Genomic DNA, 14,380 nt, shown 5'->3' with positions numbered 1-14,380 from the left:
GTCTGGTGAATGTATGGTTTCCACAGAGGAAAAACCCAGGTTACCTTTTGGAGTTGCAGGTCTCGGCTGCCTTAGTTCAGGCTGAACTGGGCAGTAGCATGATACAGGGAACCTGTTTCATGTGCTCTTTGGTGCCTTTCAACTGCTGTGGGGAGTCTACATGGAGAAGATGAACACTTAGCATGTGTGAAGTTTGGACCAGGGAAAGAGAAAATAATAGACTAAGAAGGATTGAGATGTTAAAGGAGAATGAAAAGAGAAGCAGGGAAGGACTGGGAGCTACCCTGTAACTGGAAACAGTTAACACAGATAAGAAAGGGGAGCAAGAATCAGAATGCAGCAGGTGAAGGGGAATTGATTGGACAGAAGACCATGGATAAGGAACCAAGGTGGAATGGGAGCAGAATTAGAAGTAGGAGATTTAGGACACTAGGGTGAAGAGGGAAGGTTTGAAATGGGGGAGGTGACCTGGGGCCCAGCTGTAAATAAATGGGAAGCCATTAGGTCAGGATATCAAGGGTTGAAGCTTTAGGATAAAAGAGGAATAGAAATAGGACAGGAGCCAAACTGTACAGAAATAGTTGTTAGAGACAGGGATAATTTTGCTGGGGTGGATGGGAGGAATAAGGCAGAAGTCCTGTGGTTAGGCACAGACACTCCTCAGGATTCCTGGGGGGTGGGAGTGCATTGTGTGTGTGCAAGTAATTTCCCACATTTCGTGCTGCTCTGTGCAGAGAATAACTAATTTCACCAGTAGGTAACTATTCTGTGGCCTAGAGCTCGCCAACTTGGCTATAATCATATGGACAGTGTGAAGCCTCATGATGGGATTCCTGTTCTTTGACTTGAAAAAAAAAAAAAAAACAACTACCAGTCACAGGGAAAAAATACACTGAAACCTGTGAAGACTGCATGCTTGACTCTACAGTCTCAGAGTTGAGAAATGTGAGAAATAAGGTACCTGCACAGCTGAAATGATTTGGTATAGTGCAGAACAGAGCCTTGGCAAAGCTGTTTGCTGATGTCACATGATGTTGATACACTGTGGTGTGGGTGAGGGGTGGTGTGTTTCAAGCTCTCAGGTTGTTTTTTTTTTTTATGACATTGTGGTTCAGCCCCAGTCAGCAACTAAACACCATGCAGCTGCTCGCTAACTCCCCCCACACCTGTGGGATGGGGGTGAGAATCAGAAGAGCAAAAGCAAGAAAACTTGTGGGTTGAGATAAGAACAGTTTAATAATTAAAATAGTAAAAATGGTAATTATAATAATAATGATGATAATATAAAAAGGACAATAACAAGAGAGAAATGAAGCCCAGAAAAAAAGGGGGGAAAAAACCCACAAGCGATGCAACCGCTCACCATCTGCTGACTGATGCTGCTGGTCCCCGAGCCGTGATCACTCCATGCCCTGGCCAACTCCCTCCAGTTTATATACTGGGCATGACATTACATGATATGGAATATCCCTTTGGTCAGTTTGAATCCGCTCTCTTAGCTGTGCCCCCTCCCCTCCTGGCTTCTTGTGCACCTGGCAGAGCATGGGAAGCTAGAAAAGTCCATGACTAGTACAAGCACTACCCAGCAACAACCAAAACATCTGTGTGTTATCTCAACATTGTTTTCATACTACGTCCAAAGCACAGCACTATGCCAGCTGCAGTGAAGAAAGTTATCTTTATCCCAGCAAAAACCATGGCATGATGTTACAAAGTGGCTAAATAACTAGGTTTGTCTTCTGTCAGCTTGGAAAATATAATATCAGCATACAAAATAGGCATTTTAGAATTTGTGTTAAATGGGCTTGATCACATACAACTTAAGAGCGCGTTTTGCATTTGAACTATTAAAAAAGCAAAATTATCTATAGGTGACATAACTGATTCCTTCCTGTTACTGTGTTCTTCAAGACTCAATTAAGAGTGGGTTTTATCCTCACATAACAAGTTTTTACTTTTAAATTGGAAGGGAAAAATTAAATTTCTTATTTCAACTTGAAGTAAGCTTCATGTTTAGAACAGCTGTTAAGCTGAACTAGTTTAACAAAGTACGTAGATAAACTTCTGTGTATTTTGAGAAGAAACTTTTAAAAGCTAGCTAAACATGTCAACATATTCTGGTTTCCAAGTCTTTGTCAGACTGTCAGATTTTCCATTTAGCGGACTAAAATTCCACTAATTTGTATTATTGCATATATTTTTAATATTTTATATTTGTTGATAGATTACAAGAAGTCTAGCTGCAAGTTGTGATAATTCTACATGTAGCACTATAGGCTCACTCAAAGAAAAAAATTTATTCTGTTTTAATTTTTATTGGCCTTAAGACTGATTATAACTTGTATTTCTGCTGTTTGAGAAACAAATATAGTAGAGATGCTCTTTCCAGACAGTTTAAAATCTCGCAAGCTATTACCATTATAGGGATACAGAGAACTTTGTTCATAAACATTAGCTAAAAGCATTCCTTGTCAGAAACTCTAAATTTCTAGCAACTCTTCTGGTTCCAGTTTAAATCTTCTCTATATCAAATATCATATATTCTCCTGTTGAAAAAGACACAGTTTGGAAAAGCTAGAAAACTGGCAACTTTGTGAGACAGTGAAATTGATAGTCATTTAGGGAAACTGGATCAGAAGCTGTCTGAGCTGCACCTGATTCATGCTTGTACTTTTAAATCTCTCAGATCCGCATGTTAAATAATTCTAAAAGTAATTCCTCAGGGCTTGGTTTGCAGCAGTTCTGAAGCTTTATGATTTCTTGGATTTTCATTTGGAAAGATGATCCCCTTTTAGCCTTTCCCTCAAGCATCAGTGTTAATGTTTTATTACTTTTTTTCTTTTAATACTCTCGTGTGTGTGTGTGAACAAAACAATTTATGATGGATTCTCACTGTAGTGTTGTAAATAGTAGCTTTACTCTTGTTGCTTTAAAAGAAAAAATATGCTAGGACATTTATGTACTTTATGTCAAATCATTAAAGACATTAAAGAAACGGTGTCAAGTTTAAGACAAAGAATGCAGTACTACTTTTCATGTTAAGGGTGATATGGAAAATCATATTCTGATATCTCATCACAGACTATTAAACAGTAACAAATAATTACTGATGCATAAATTCAGCACAATTGTAGCATGCTTCGATAGAAATAATAACCTGACTTTATTATGGATTACATACTATTAGAATGTTTGGGGCTTTTCTGGATGAATGTTATGTAGAAATAAAGCTTAATAAGCAAAGTGGAATCAGCCACTTAAAACACACTTGGGAAGCAATGATATGTTAACTTCTCTGGTTTTTGCCTGATTACTTACTCAGTGAAGACAGCATAACTCTCGCTTTTTTTTAATGCTTTTAATGTTTGTGTTTGATCTTGCAGAACCCTTTGATGGGACAAACACTGCTAGAGCTGTACATGAAAAACAGAAGTTTGATATTATCAAAGATGAATTTCTGAAGGTAAAAAGTGCATCAGAGTTAATTTTTCCAATCACTTTGGCTTTGAAGGTAGTTATACAAGTGGAAGTCATTGAACCTGCCTGTTTCTGATGTTTCTTATGCTTATTTTTATGCTTTCTGCTATACATATGATAGAAACTTATTCCTTAAAATGTTTGTGGAAAATTATTTAATAAGAGTATTGTCTGTATGCCAGTAAGCATCAGGCTTAAGTTGAAATGGGTGCTTGAAAGAGTAAACCCTTCGTCTTAAAATTATGAATTTTACACACACAAAAATCTAACAATAATAGCTTTAGAATCACAACTTTATTTTCATTATTCCTTCCTATATGAATTTGCTAATAAACAATGTTTTATACCTCTTACTATCCCTTTTTTATAATATTGCCGCCAATGTGTTTCTGCTGGGTTTTTGACAACTGAATCAGATTGTTATTTTTCTTTAGGAAGACCACAATCATAATTTTAGAACATGAGTAGTTCAAACTGGAGATTTCACTGTTCCAGGTGTAGTAGAGGAGGCAAGGAAACTCTGAATGAAGCAAGGAAAGACTTAAGCCTTGGTTAAACATCCTTGTTTCTAAAAATCCTTGCTGCCAACTCACTTGTATGCTTGTCTCCTAACATGGGCATTGCATTTGGAATTATGTTCATATATCTGAGCTCAAGTTCTGGTTTTCTGAGATATCTGACTAGTCATAATGTAGTTCATGACTAGGGATTAGTGCACAGAACTGGCTTCAACCTTTAACCAGTTAGACTTCCTTGTATGCTGTCATTGGAGACTCTTGTTTATTCCAGTTAATGAAGTCCTTAAATATCTTTAGGGTTTCTCTAACAAAAAGGAAATCAATGCCAGATATTTATAAAAAAATAAATGCTATAAGGTGTTGCCTTTATATGGTCAGAAAAGGATAACTTTTTTGCTTTGTAATTATGTTCAGAAATGTCAGTTTCCTCCTATTTAGCCATTTTGGCATACAAAATACTTTTCACATACTTTTACATAATGTATTTTATTTTGTGAATCTGCTAAAGCAGTGGTTTACTAAATGTTTGGGCTCTCACACTGTTCTGTGAAATTAGAGTTAATTTCTCTTTTCAGAATTTTCAATTAAAAAATTGGTTTCAAACCTGTGTGGTTTTTAAAAAAAATGTAAAAGCAGTTGTTTGGTCCAAGCTGTTTGGAAGCCTCTTTACTAGGAACCATAAGGAATGACAGTTGCTTAAAGCTACAAGTACTTATAAATATCTTGCACTTTAAGAAGCCTAAGGAATCTGTGTTTCTGCTGTTGAAAGATTATTCTTCCTGTGGTTTTCATTACACATTGTGGTTTAAATTAATTCTACATAAAGACAGGAGGGTCAGTGCAGTTATTTGCAGGTTCATGGCCTAACAGATGTATCCTGGAATCCAGAACAGAATACAGAAGAAAATTGAAATAACCTATTTTAAAGACACAATTAAGTTCTGGAAATGTCAGAGTATAACATCTTGTATCAGGAACTTTGACATGTGTGAATTTGAGACTGCTACTTCACATTCAGAATATCAGTGTAATGCTTGAATAATGTTAACATCTTAGTCTCTGCAATCCACTCTCTTCTTGAAAGGATGTACCTTTCTCAGTAGTTCATTGCATTTTGTGTACCTTTTGGAGTAATCTTCCCTTAAAAAAAAAAATCAAGGGGAAAAATATCAAACTTATTTTGGATCTGTGAGGCTTACTACTTAAAATGGTATTTAAGTATTAATGATGATAATAATAATATGATAATATGATGATAATGATGATTATTTAGCCTTTTAAAACATTGTACTTTTTCCCTCCCCAGTCTTGGCAGATATTACAAGACAAGAAAGACCTGAACTGTATATTACCTTTAAGAATAACCACATGGAAAAGATAACCAACTTGTTCCATTTTTCTCCTTACTGGATCCTGCTGAAATAAAGAGGAGTATCAAAATCAAGATGCAGTTACCCCATAGTTTTTTTACATGTTTTTCTCCTTAAACTTTGGTTACGGAAATGTTTACAGAAAAGATTGCATATTTTATTATTGACATTTTTTAATACAGGTGTTCATTCAAAGATATGCTTTCTGAAAAAGCTTGCATTGTTGACTTCTAGAAGAAACTGTTGTGACTCAAACAGCAGACAAAATAAATCCATTTTAAAGTATGGGGATATACTGACTTGTTTCTATAATCTGTGTAATCATTAATTTGGATGCGTTTAACAATGAAATGAAATTCAGAGTTAAACAAAGTGTGAGTCTGACTGTATCCTTAAGGCATTGCACAGTGCTTGATGAACAGACAGCCCAGGCTTTACATCTGCTTAACGCAGTATGCACTTTTGCTTAACTTAGCACTTTCCAGTTTTATTTCCCTTTTACGTAGAACAACAAGCAACAGTTTATGAAAATTAAGTTAGATTATAGTTGGTAGTATTCTGGATACAAAGAACTACTCTAAACTGGATTTTTCAAGCAACAGTTCTACTGCAAAGAAATAGAAATAAAAAAGGACAAATCAATATATGTAAATGCTTCATATTCACACAGAGTAGGCAAGATACTTTTTAGGCTTCCTCTTAAATATCACTACTACTTCATATATCTGCCTGAAGGGGACGGGGAGAACAAAACCCCAAATAACACAACCCTGCTGCTGCTACAATAAGCTGGGCTTCTGTTTTGATTTTGTATAAATATTTGTAAATTGGTTAGCTACTGTAAATTGAATTTAAATAAGTAATCTTGAAAATTTTATCTTTTCAAAATAAAGTTGAAATTTTAGACCTGCTGTAGCTCAGTTTGTGCCTTTCATGTACTTGTTATTGAAGACCAGTTAATTGTTAAAACTGTACTTATCATTGATGTAAAATTAATTTTCACTTTTTATTTGTTTTGTTATGGTGTCCAATAGAATAAAGTTTATATATGGAAAATACAGCTTATTTTTCCAGTTTTATGTTATTTTGTACTGATGTTTATAATATTCCCTATAATTAAGTAGAAAAGGAAAATAGTATGTGGAGATAAGGCCCCTGTTGCAAATCATAAACTTCTATGTGGCTATTCTGTGCTCTGTACGTATACAGGTATAAGTTTCATCTATTGCTGTTTCTAACTAGATTGTGAAAACCCTTATAACTGTAAAATAACAAGCATTATCTCTTCTTGTGCAAACTAAGTTCTAACGAATTTCAAATTTTACAATTTAGAAGTTCTAGAAAGCGTAAACTGCCTGCTGTGAGGTTACTTACTATACACTTCATGATCTAGTCTAAGATTTTGGCTTGCTTCTTAAAACAGCTTCCTTCTGCAAATTAAATAGTTTTAATCCAACTCTAGTAACCTACTAAAATGTAAAACTTTCCTGACACAGGACCACTAAGAAGGGGCATACGTTTTTGCCAAGTTTGAACACGTATTTCAAGTGAGCCGGATGCGAGGCACAGAACTTTATGTATATCTGTCTCTTACAAGGTTGCACTGTATCACTTAAAGTGTCAACATATCCCACACCTTAAATTATTGCTTTATGTTTGAAACCACTTCTTCCTATCTGTTTTTACAACATACAATTTAAAAAAAAACATTGATACCTCTATGCAACTGTAAAAATTGACCCACCAGCTCAGTGATCTTTTTTAATGAGCCAAGATCTGTAGCCACAATTACTTGTCTTTAAAAAGAATCTTTGTGCTTTTTCTTAAGTTTATGTACTTCTGATAAGCTATATTTATAATCAGAAATATAATGTCTTAGATGGTAGTTTTCCCCAAATGTTTGGGGATGAGCCTGTTTGTTTTATCCTATCTAACAACAGAAAATTCCCTAGTAATTTACTGCATTAGCTAAGCAAGGTGCAAGCTCGTGTGACTTGGTTTAACTTATAGTGAAAAAAGCTAGTGGGTAATCTGGCAAGAGCATGGAAAGTGGCAGTGTGCTCTCATATTAAAAAAATAATAAATCTGAAAGGTTCAGAAAACAAATTTCACCAGATGTCATGTTATATTATTTTCCTGTCAAGGCAAATGAGTAGCTCCGCTTCCTGTAGAAGTGCCAGACAACTGGAATGACAATGTGTGAATGTAATGATCTTTGTGAAGTGGTGAGCTGCAACTTTTGTCAGAAAACTTCAGATAAAATGGCACAAAATTGTTTGGGGAGAGGGAGTAAGAGCTGAACTTTAACTAACTTTGGATTCAGTTCTACATAGTCTGAAGTTGTTGAGAGGCTTAATGACCCAGCTTTTTATCTACTCTGGGCAGGTATCCAGACCAAGAAATCCACTAATGGCTATCATAAATCTTAGTGTCAAGTTTTTCCCTTCTCAACTTTAAAATAAAAAACCTTCGCTACATCTATCCCTTGGCATGTACCCTAGCAGGAATAGCTTTCCTGGAAGACCTTTGATAAAAGATGTTTATTCATGGCTGACCAAGGTTTCAGTGTGTGTGCAAGGCGCTGACATCTGAGGCTGACTACTGCCTTGAAGTGAAAATGCTTTAGTTCAGCTCTGTTATTTTAGGAATAGTTTTGGCTACTTATTTTGGTATTGGGTTTGCCTGTGTTGTGGTTCAGCCTCAGTCAGCAACTAAACACCATGCAGCTGCTCACTCACTCCCCCCCACCCCTGTGGGATGGGGGAGAGAATCGGAAGAGCAAAGAGCAAAAGCAAGAAAACTCGGGGGTTGAGATAAGAACAATTTAATACATGGTTCTATCTCTCAGACCATTCCTGCCTGATTTCCTTTTGCAGCAGGAAGGTCTCAGGATGTGTCTGTGTGCAGGGCTTACCTAAAAATGGCTCTGTGGCCAGTTCATATGTGTTTCTAGGTAGCTGGTTTGCCTGGAATGAGTATGGGGCTGTTTTTATCTATTCATTTAGTGATGACCTAAGACCAGTAAATGGGGAGAAAGTCCTGGAGTTAGTTCTGGATTTTATTCTTTTTTTTAAATGAAGCAGTCCTTTAATGAGAAAATCAGAGGTGCGGAAGCTTTAGAGCCAAGTGTAGCTTAGGATGAGTGGTGAAATGGATGAAAAAGGAAGCAAAGTGGAGAAGGGGGCTGCCTGCCACCCAGGGAATGCTGCATTATCCAGGAGAGCAAAGAAGTTGAATGATAGCAAATGGGATGGTGGGAAAGAAGGGGGTGGGAAGGGGAGCGCTGGGGATTTGTCTTCCCAAGAAAAAGTTTGCCATACCTTCCCCAAAGCAAAGTAAGAAAGACGTGGGGAAAAGGGTGTGTGATTTTTAGTTTCCTAGATCAGGCAGCGCCTGACTTGGGCCAGTGTGGAAGGGACTGACAGGGCTGTTTGTGCACCGCTGGCTGCAGGAGCGTGTGCGCAGGGAAGGTGAGAGCGGCAGGAATGGGGGCTTTCCAGCACCCCGCATGAGCCATTTCGAGTGGGGCGGAGGCTCGAGTTACAGGGTGCCAGGAGCAGCTGAATGCGGCAAAGCATCAAGGTGGGTGCGCTGCGGTGGGGAGCAGCTCAGCTGGGGATGCTACCACACCTGGCCCCTGCTGGTGGCCACCACAACCAGGAAAAAATACTTCACTCCCTGTTTTCAAGCTGTGGATGCTGGCTGAGGAAAAAGCGAGTCAAAGTACATACCTTAGGGCATGACTGTTTCTGAAAGACTGATATTTAAGCAAAAAATAATTTTCAGTTAATTTTTGGCAAAGAGGCCAAATGAAAAATCTGTATTGCAGGTACTGGAGAAGTTTTGCACTATGAGTATAAATGAAGCTTATTAAAAGCCTTCCTATGGTTTTGTTTTCTGTCAAAGGGTGTGGAGGAAGAGTAAATCAATTGGCTTTTCACCCATGTAACCCTTCTTGTTTTGTTTTTCTTCAGCCTTTGATAGAATTTTAACTGAGCCCTTGATAAAGCTCTAGATTGCAGTTTGGCTCTGAAGTAACACTCAGATTTTGAGAAGTTCCCTATTAGGTCTCAACAAAGTGATTAAATCACTGCATAAAGGAAGTCTCTAATCCAGACCAAAGTGTTTGTTCAACGCCTGTGCTACTTCCACAGCCTGTATGGTGGAGAATCCAAAATGCAAGAGTAATGCAGACCTCTGGGGCACAAAGGTGCTGTGGTTTCTCAAGCAGCACCTGAAGCTACGACCGGCAACGCCACCAGGCCATGCCACAACCTGACATCTGGAAAAGAGGCCAACACTGCAGTGGGTCATATCGCTTCTCAGGCATTTACGAGCATCAGGGATGGAACAAAATGTTTGAGACTGGCCCAACTCCTGGCTCCCAGCAACGCTTAACAAAAATCAGCTTTGTAGCAGAAAGCGAGTAACTGTCTTATTGCTTTTAGATAATTATTCATTTGAATTTGGACAGATGTATGAGCCACTGTCTTGCCAGAAGGGGCATTGTTAACACCAAAGGAAGTTATTAGCAGTCTGTAAGGGACTAGAAACTTGTCTCAACATTGCTGGCAGGACAAGTTTCACTACCAGTGCCTGATCACCAGGGAAACTGAGCGGGACAGTTTGGTCACCAGGGCAGCTCGTTGAGTCCTGCCCGGTGGGAGTGTGTGTGTCCTGTTGTCTCTGGAGTACATGCCCTCTGTGCATGTGCCCAAGCCCAGGGTCGACTGATGGGGGGAGCTTGGACCATCTAGAACTTTCTAGTACCCTCTAGTGACGGTACTGGGCATGCGCCCCACTGCCGAGTAGGAGGCGTGGATATGCAAAACAGTTATTGACTATGCTGGAACATTCTCCTTCCACCAGATTCGAAGATACATCGGATGGCCAGACCACTGGGACTGCCCTGACCGACCAATCACATGGACGGATGGACCACTGCATGATCCGTGGTGGTAGCTATCACAACACTCCTATTCTCTCCCTCCCTCTCGTTCGCTTTTTCACCTTTTCTCTCTTTGCTTTTCTCTTGTGTATCTATTTTTGGCCAAATAAAATCACTTGGCACTTGACTCCGTTTTGAGTCTTAATTCTGTTTCCAAGAATGTAAAAGGAACCTAGTGTTCTGGTTTTGGCTGAGAAGGGGTTAATTCTCCTCACTGTGGGGGTCGGCTACCTTTCCAGCTTCCCACGCTCTGCCGCATGGCGGGGGGGGGTGGGCTGGGAGGGGCAGGGCCATGGTGGGGGCGGCTGACCCCAACTGGCCAATGGCAGGTTCATTCCATACCATGTGACACCTTGTCCAGTACATTAAGGCGGGGCAGTGGCAGCGCGGGAGTGGCGCGGTGTCGGGTCGGAGGGCGGCGAGCGGCTGCATCGCGTGCGGTTCGTTTTGGCGGTTCGTTCCCCCTCCCCCGGGGCTTTGCGCCTCTCGTTGTTCTCCTTTACATTGCATTTCTATTGTTGTTTGTTTTAATTTTAATTATTAAACTGTTCTTATCCCAACCCACGAGCGTTACCCTTCTGATTCTCTCCCCCATCTACCGGTGGGGGAGTGAGCGAGCGACTGTGTGGGGCTGAGCTGCAGGCTAAACCAAGACACCTAGTCACGATAGCACATTGGAGTTAATCAGAAGTTAAGTCCAGCCGCCCCCAACCTCCCAGAATTATCTGAGGCCAGTTGGAAAGCAAGGGGATTTAACCTCTGCCAAATTGTTCAACCCAATGATGGATTGTGACACAGGTTAACAAGTGAAAGGCTAGGTTTAAAATAGTGACTTCCTGTAGCTTCTGATTCTCTTACCCTGAAGAAGATGGATGAACTATAGCCCTAGGAAATGCAGAGCAATAGGCAGAGACCTCGCGGAGCATACTGATTGCTGTAGGGGAAAAGGAGCAGCATGGTAAAGGCAAAAACTACAGGAATGTACAGAACAAAAACACAACACAGAAAAAGAAAATATTTCCTTTAATTGGGAAGGGAAGTTGGCCAATACCAATTTTTTTTACCCCCTGCCCTGTGTCTACAGGGTTCAGGTAGGAGCCTTTAGGGGATGTGAGGTCTTTTCAGTGCAGGCTATTGCCACAGCTTGACATCTCAGTCATTTTTATCTGGGTTGTTTTCTGCTTGTGAGGTGTCATGCAGCAAACAGCAACAAAGTTTGTTGATACCAGGAGTGAAAAAAGGTCTGATGTGAAGAGGATGAAGGGAGGGTCTGGGAGGATTTTAGAATGATGGGCTGGCTATACTTCTCTGCAATGATAGTGGTGTAGTACAGGTGGACAGACCTCACTCAGCATGTCTGAACATGACTGTTCCAGCAGCTGGGGATTATTGTTATTTCATTCAGGTAGGGCTCAGTATATTTTTATTGTTGAATGTATTCTAAATTACTTTGTTAAATATGTAGAGTTCTTAGAGGATGGAACATATGAGAAGACAGTAACAAACTAGCAGATAGATTCTGTACTCCTTTGAGCACTTAGACAAAGCAAATGTGGGTGCTAATAAAACACTGACAGTATCTTATGTTTAGTGCAAGGTTTAAATTACTGTGAGATAACCTGGCACTTGAGAATAGCCCCAGAATCAGCTCAATCTCTCACTGGCAAAACAAGGGCAGATCAAAGACTGGTTTTCCTGCTGGTGATAGAGAAATAAAAGCCAAACAGATGTGGCTGAGGTGAGATGTGTTTCCACTGAAACATTTCCATTGTTGGTGGCATTTCTGGAAGGCCTGAGATGCCTGAGGGCCAGGCTTACAGTGAAGACTGAAGCAAAGAAGGCATTCAGTAACTCTGCCTTCTCTGCATCCTGCATCACCAGAGCACCCACCTTGTTCAGCAGCAGGCCCACAGTTTCCTCAGTTCTTCTTTTACTACTGATGTATTTGAAGAAGCCCTTCTTGCTATCCTTGGCTTTTATTCCTCTATCACCAGCACCCTCTGGTTTGCAGGACAATGTGGATCCCAAAAAAATTTTCTTCAAAGGACCTTTTTGGTGAGACTGTCCCATGATACGAGTGCTTAAGCTGTAATCGCAAGGATCTCCTCGCCAGATCCGTGGTTCATTCTTCCTGCTATTAACTCCCCTCACTGAGCAGCATGCTGCAGAAACATAGGTGTATGTGAGGGCAGGTGCAGTGCCCACTGCCTGTATTGGTGGCACAGGAAAGCTTGCCATTTTCTTTTCCAGACCAAAGGTATCTTGTATGTATGGCTTTTTTTTTTTTTCCAGACAGCTATTTTCCTTTCATGGGCTCAAATCAATTGCTTCTTTGACAATAAAATAAAAAAAATCAGTAAGATGCTTATTAAATCTACAGCTGGTAAGAAGCATTGTGAGGCTGACAGGCATTGCCATTTTGGGGTCCTGCAATATAGTAATTTACTCTGTGGCTGTAGCCACCTCATGATAATCTTTCCCAGTCAGCAGTCAGAATATCCTCTCTGAAGGCCTACTTCAGTGCCTCAGAGATATAATAACTACTTCCATTTCATGAGATATTAATTTTTCTACAGGCTACAGGTGTGGCTTCTGTGAGCAGCTGCCCCTATGTCTGATAGAGACAGTGCCAGCCAGCTCCAAGAGAAACCCGCCACTGACCAAGGCTGAGCCAATCAGCGACCGTGGTAGTGCCTCTGTGATAACATATTTAAGAAGGGGGAACAAAAAAAAAAAACAAAACCCCCCCAAAAAAAAACCAACCTGCACAATTGCAGCCAGAGAGAGGAGTGAGAATACACAAGAGGAACAACTCTGAAGACTGAAGACACCAAGGTCAGTGAAGAAGGAGGGGGAGGAGGTGCTCCAGGCACCAGAGCAGAGATTCCCTGCAGCCCATGGTGAAGACCATGGTGAGGCAGGCTGGCCCCCTACAGCTAATGGAGGTGTCGTGATTCAGCCCCAGTCGGCAACTAAACACCATGCAGCCGCTCCCTCCCCGGGCCAGCTCCTCCCAGTTAATATACCAGGCATGACATTACACGATATGGAATATCCCTTTGGCCAGTTTGAATCTGCTCTCTTTGCTGTGCCCCCTCCCCTCCCGGCTTCTTGTGCACCTGGCAGAGCATGGGAAGCTAGAAAAGTCCTTGACTAGTACAAGCACTACCCAGCAACAACTAAAGCATCGGTGTGTTATCAACATTATTTTCATACTACGTCCAAAGCACAACACTATGCCAGCTGCAGTGAAGAAAATTCGCTCTAGCCCAGCTAAACCCATGACAGTATCCACCCCTTATTCCATACTGTTTACATCATGCTCAGGCCCCATATTACCCAGTACAACTTCAATAACCCCTACCCGCCTTCTCATCCTTTAATAGAATATACAGATTTCATTTATCATGCCCCTAGTCTATCGACCACCCCTGAATCTTTGCTTCAGTATTCACTGCTAAGGCTGGGGGCTCTTCTGGCCTCCTTCTGGCTCTGGTGTGGGGGTCCTTTACAGGCTGCAGGTGGATATCTGACCTCCTGTCATGGTTTTAGCTGGGCCAGGCTTACAGTGATGACTGAAGCAAAGGCGGCATTCAGTAACTCTGCCTTCTCTGCATCCTGCGTCACCAGGGCACCCACCTCATTCATCAGCAGGCCCACAGCTTCCTCAGTCTTTCTTTTACTACTGATGTATTTAAAGAAGTACTGATGTATTTAAAGAAGCCCTTCTTGCTATCCCTGACACCCCTTGCCAGGATATTATACTTTGTACTCTCCCTTTAATTTCGTTCATTTGGCGGTACTGTAATTACAGGCTAGCCATGGGCTTGTGTTCTACTGGGGCAAAGTTCAGAGAGTGAAGCACAAGAGTCTCATTGACTTTTCAAGAAGCATTTTTTCATGGATGATCATCCTGTTCTCTGAGCCTAAAAACTCAGGGAAATGGCACGTCTCTGCTTTTTCTTGTTGCTTCAGAGCCACTGGGACTTATCACAGTCATTTGGAGTGGAACAAAAGAGGACAAGTTCATTTCAGTCGCATTACAAACAAGGGAAAGACCTCACAGT

General features: G+C 40.6%; 1 protein-coding gene across 2 annotated transcripts in view; it reads left to right on the top strand.

The window, feature by feature from the left end:
* The window catches only part of LOC135310865 (poly(A) RNA polymerase GLD2-like), a 43,326-nt gene extending 37,234 nt beyond the window's left edge, over window positions 1-6,092 (top strand). For both annotated transcript variants that reach the window (XM_064439937.1, XM_064439936.1), the window contains exons 13-14: window positions 3,384-3,463; window positions 5,302-6,092. In XM_064439937.1, coding sequence (XP_064296007.1) covers window positions 3,384-3,463; window positions 5,302-5,376 — 155 coding nt within the window. In that variant the 3' untranslated portion in view covers window positions 5,377-6,092. The remainder of the gene's footprint in view (window positions 1-3,383; window positions 3,464-5,301) is intronic.
* The last annotated feature ends 8,288 nt before the right edge of the window (window positions 6,093-14,380 follow it).

Source organism: Phalacrocorax carbo (assembly GCF_963921805.1).
Source record: "Phalacrocorax carbo chromosome W unlocalized genomic scaffold, bPhaCar2.1 SUPER_W_unloc_3, whole genome shotgun sequence".
NCBI lineage: Eukaryota > Metazoa > Chordata > Aves > Suliformes > Phalacrocoracidae > Phalacrocorax > Phalacrocorax carbo.
This window is presented reverse-complemented; position numbering and strand designations above follow the sequence as displayed.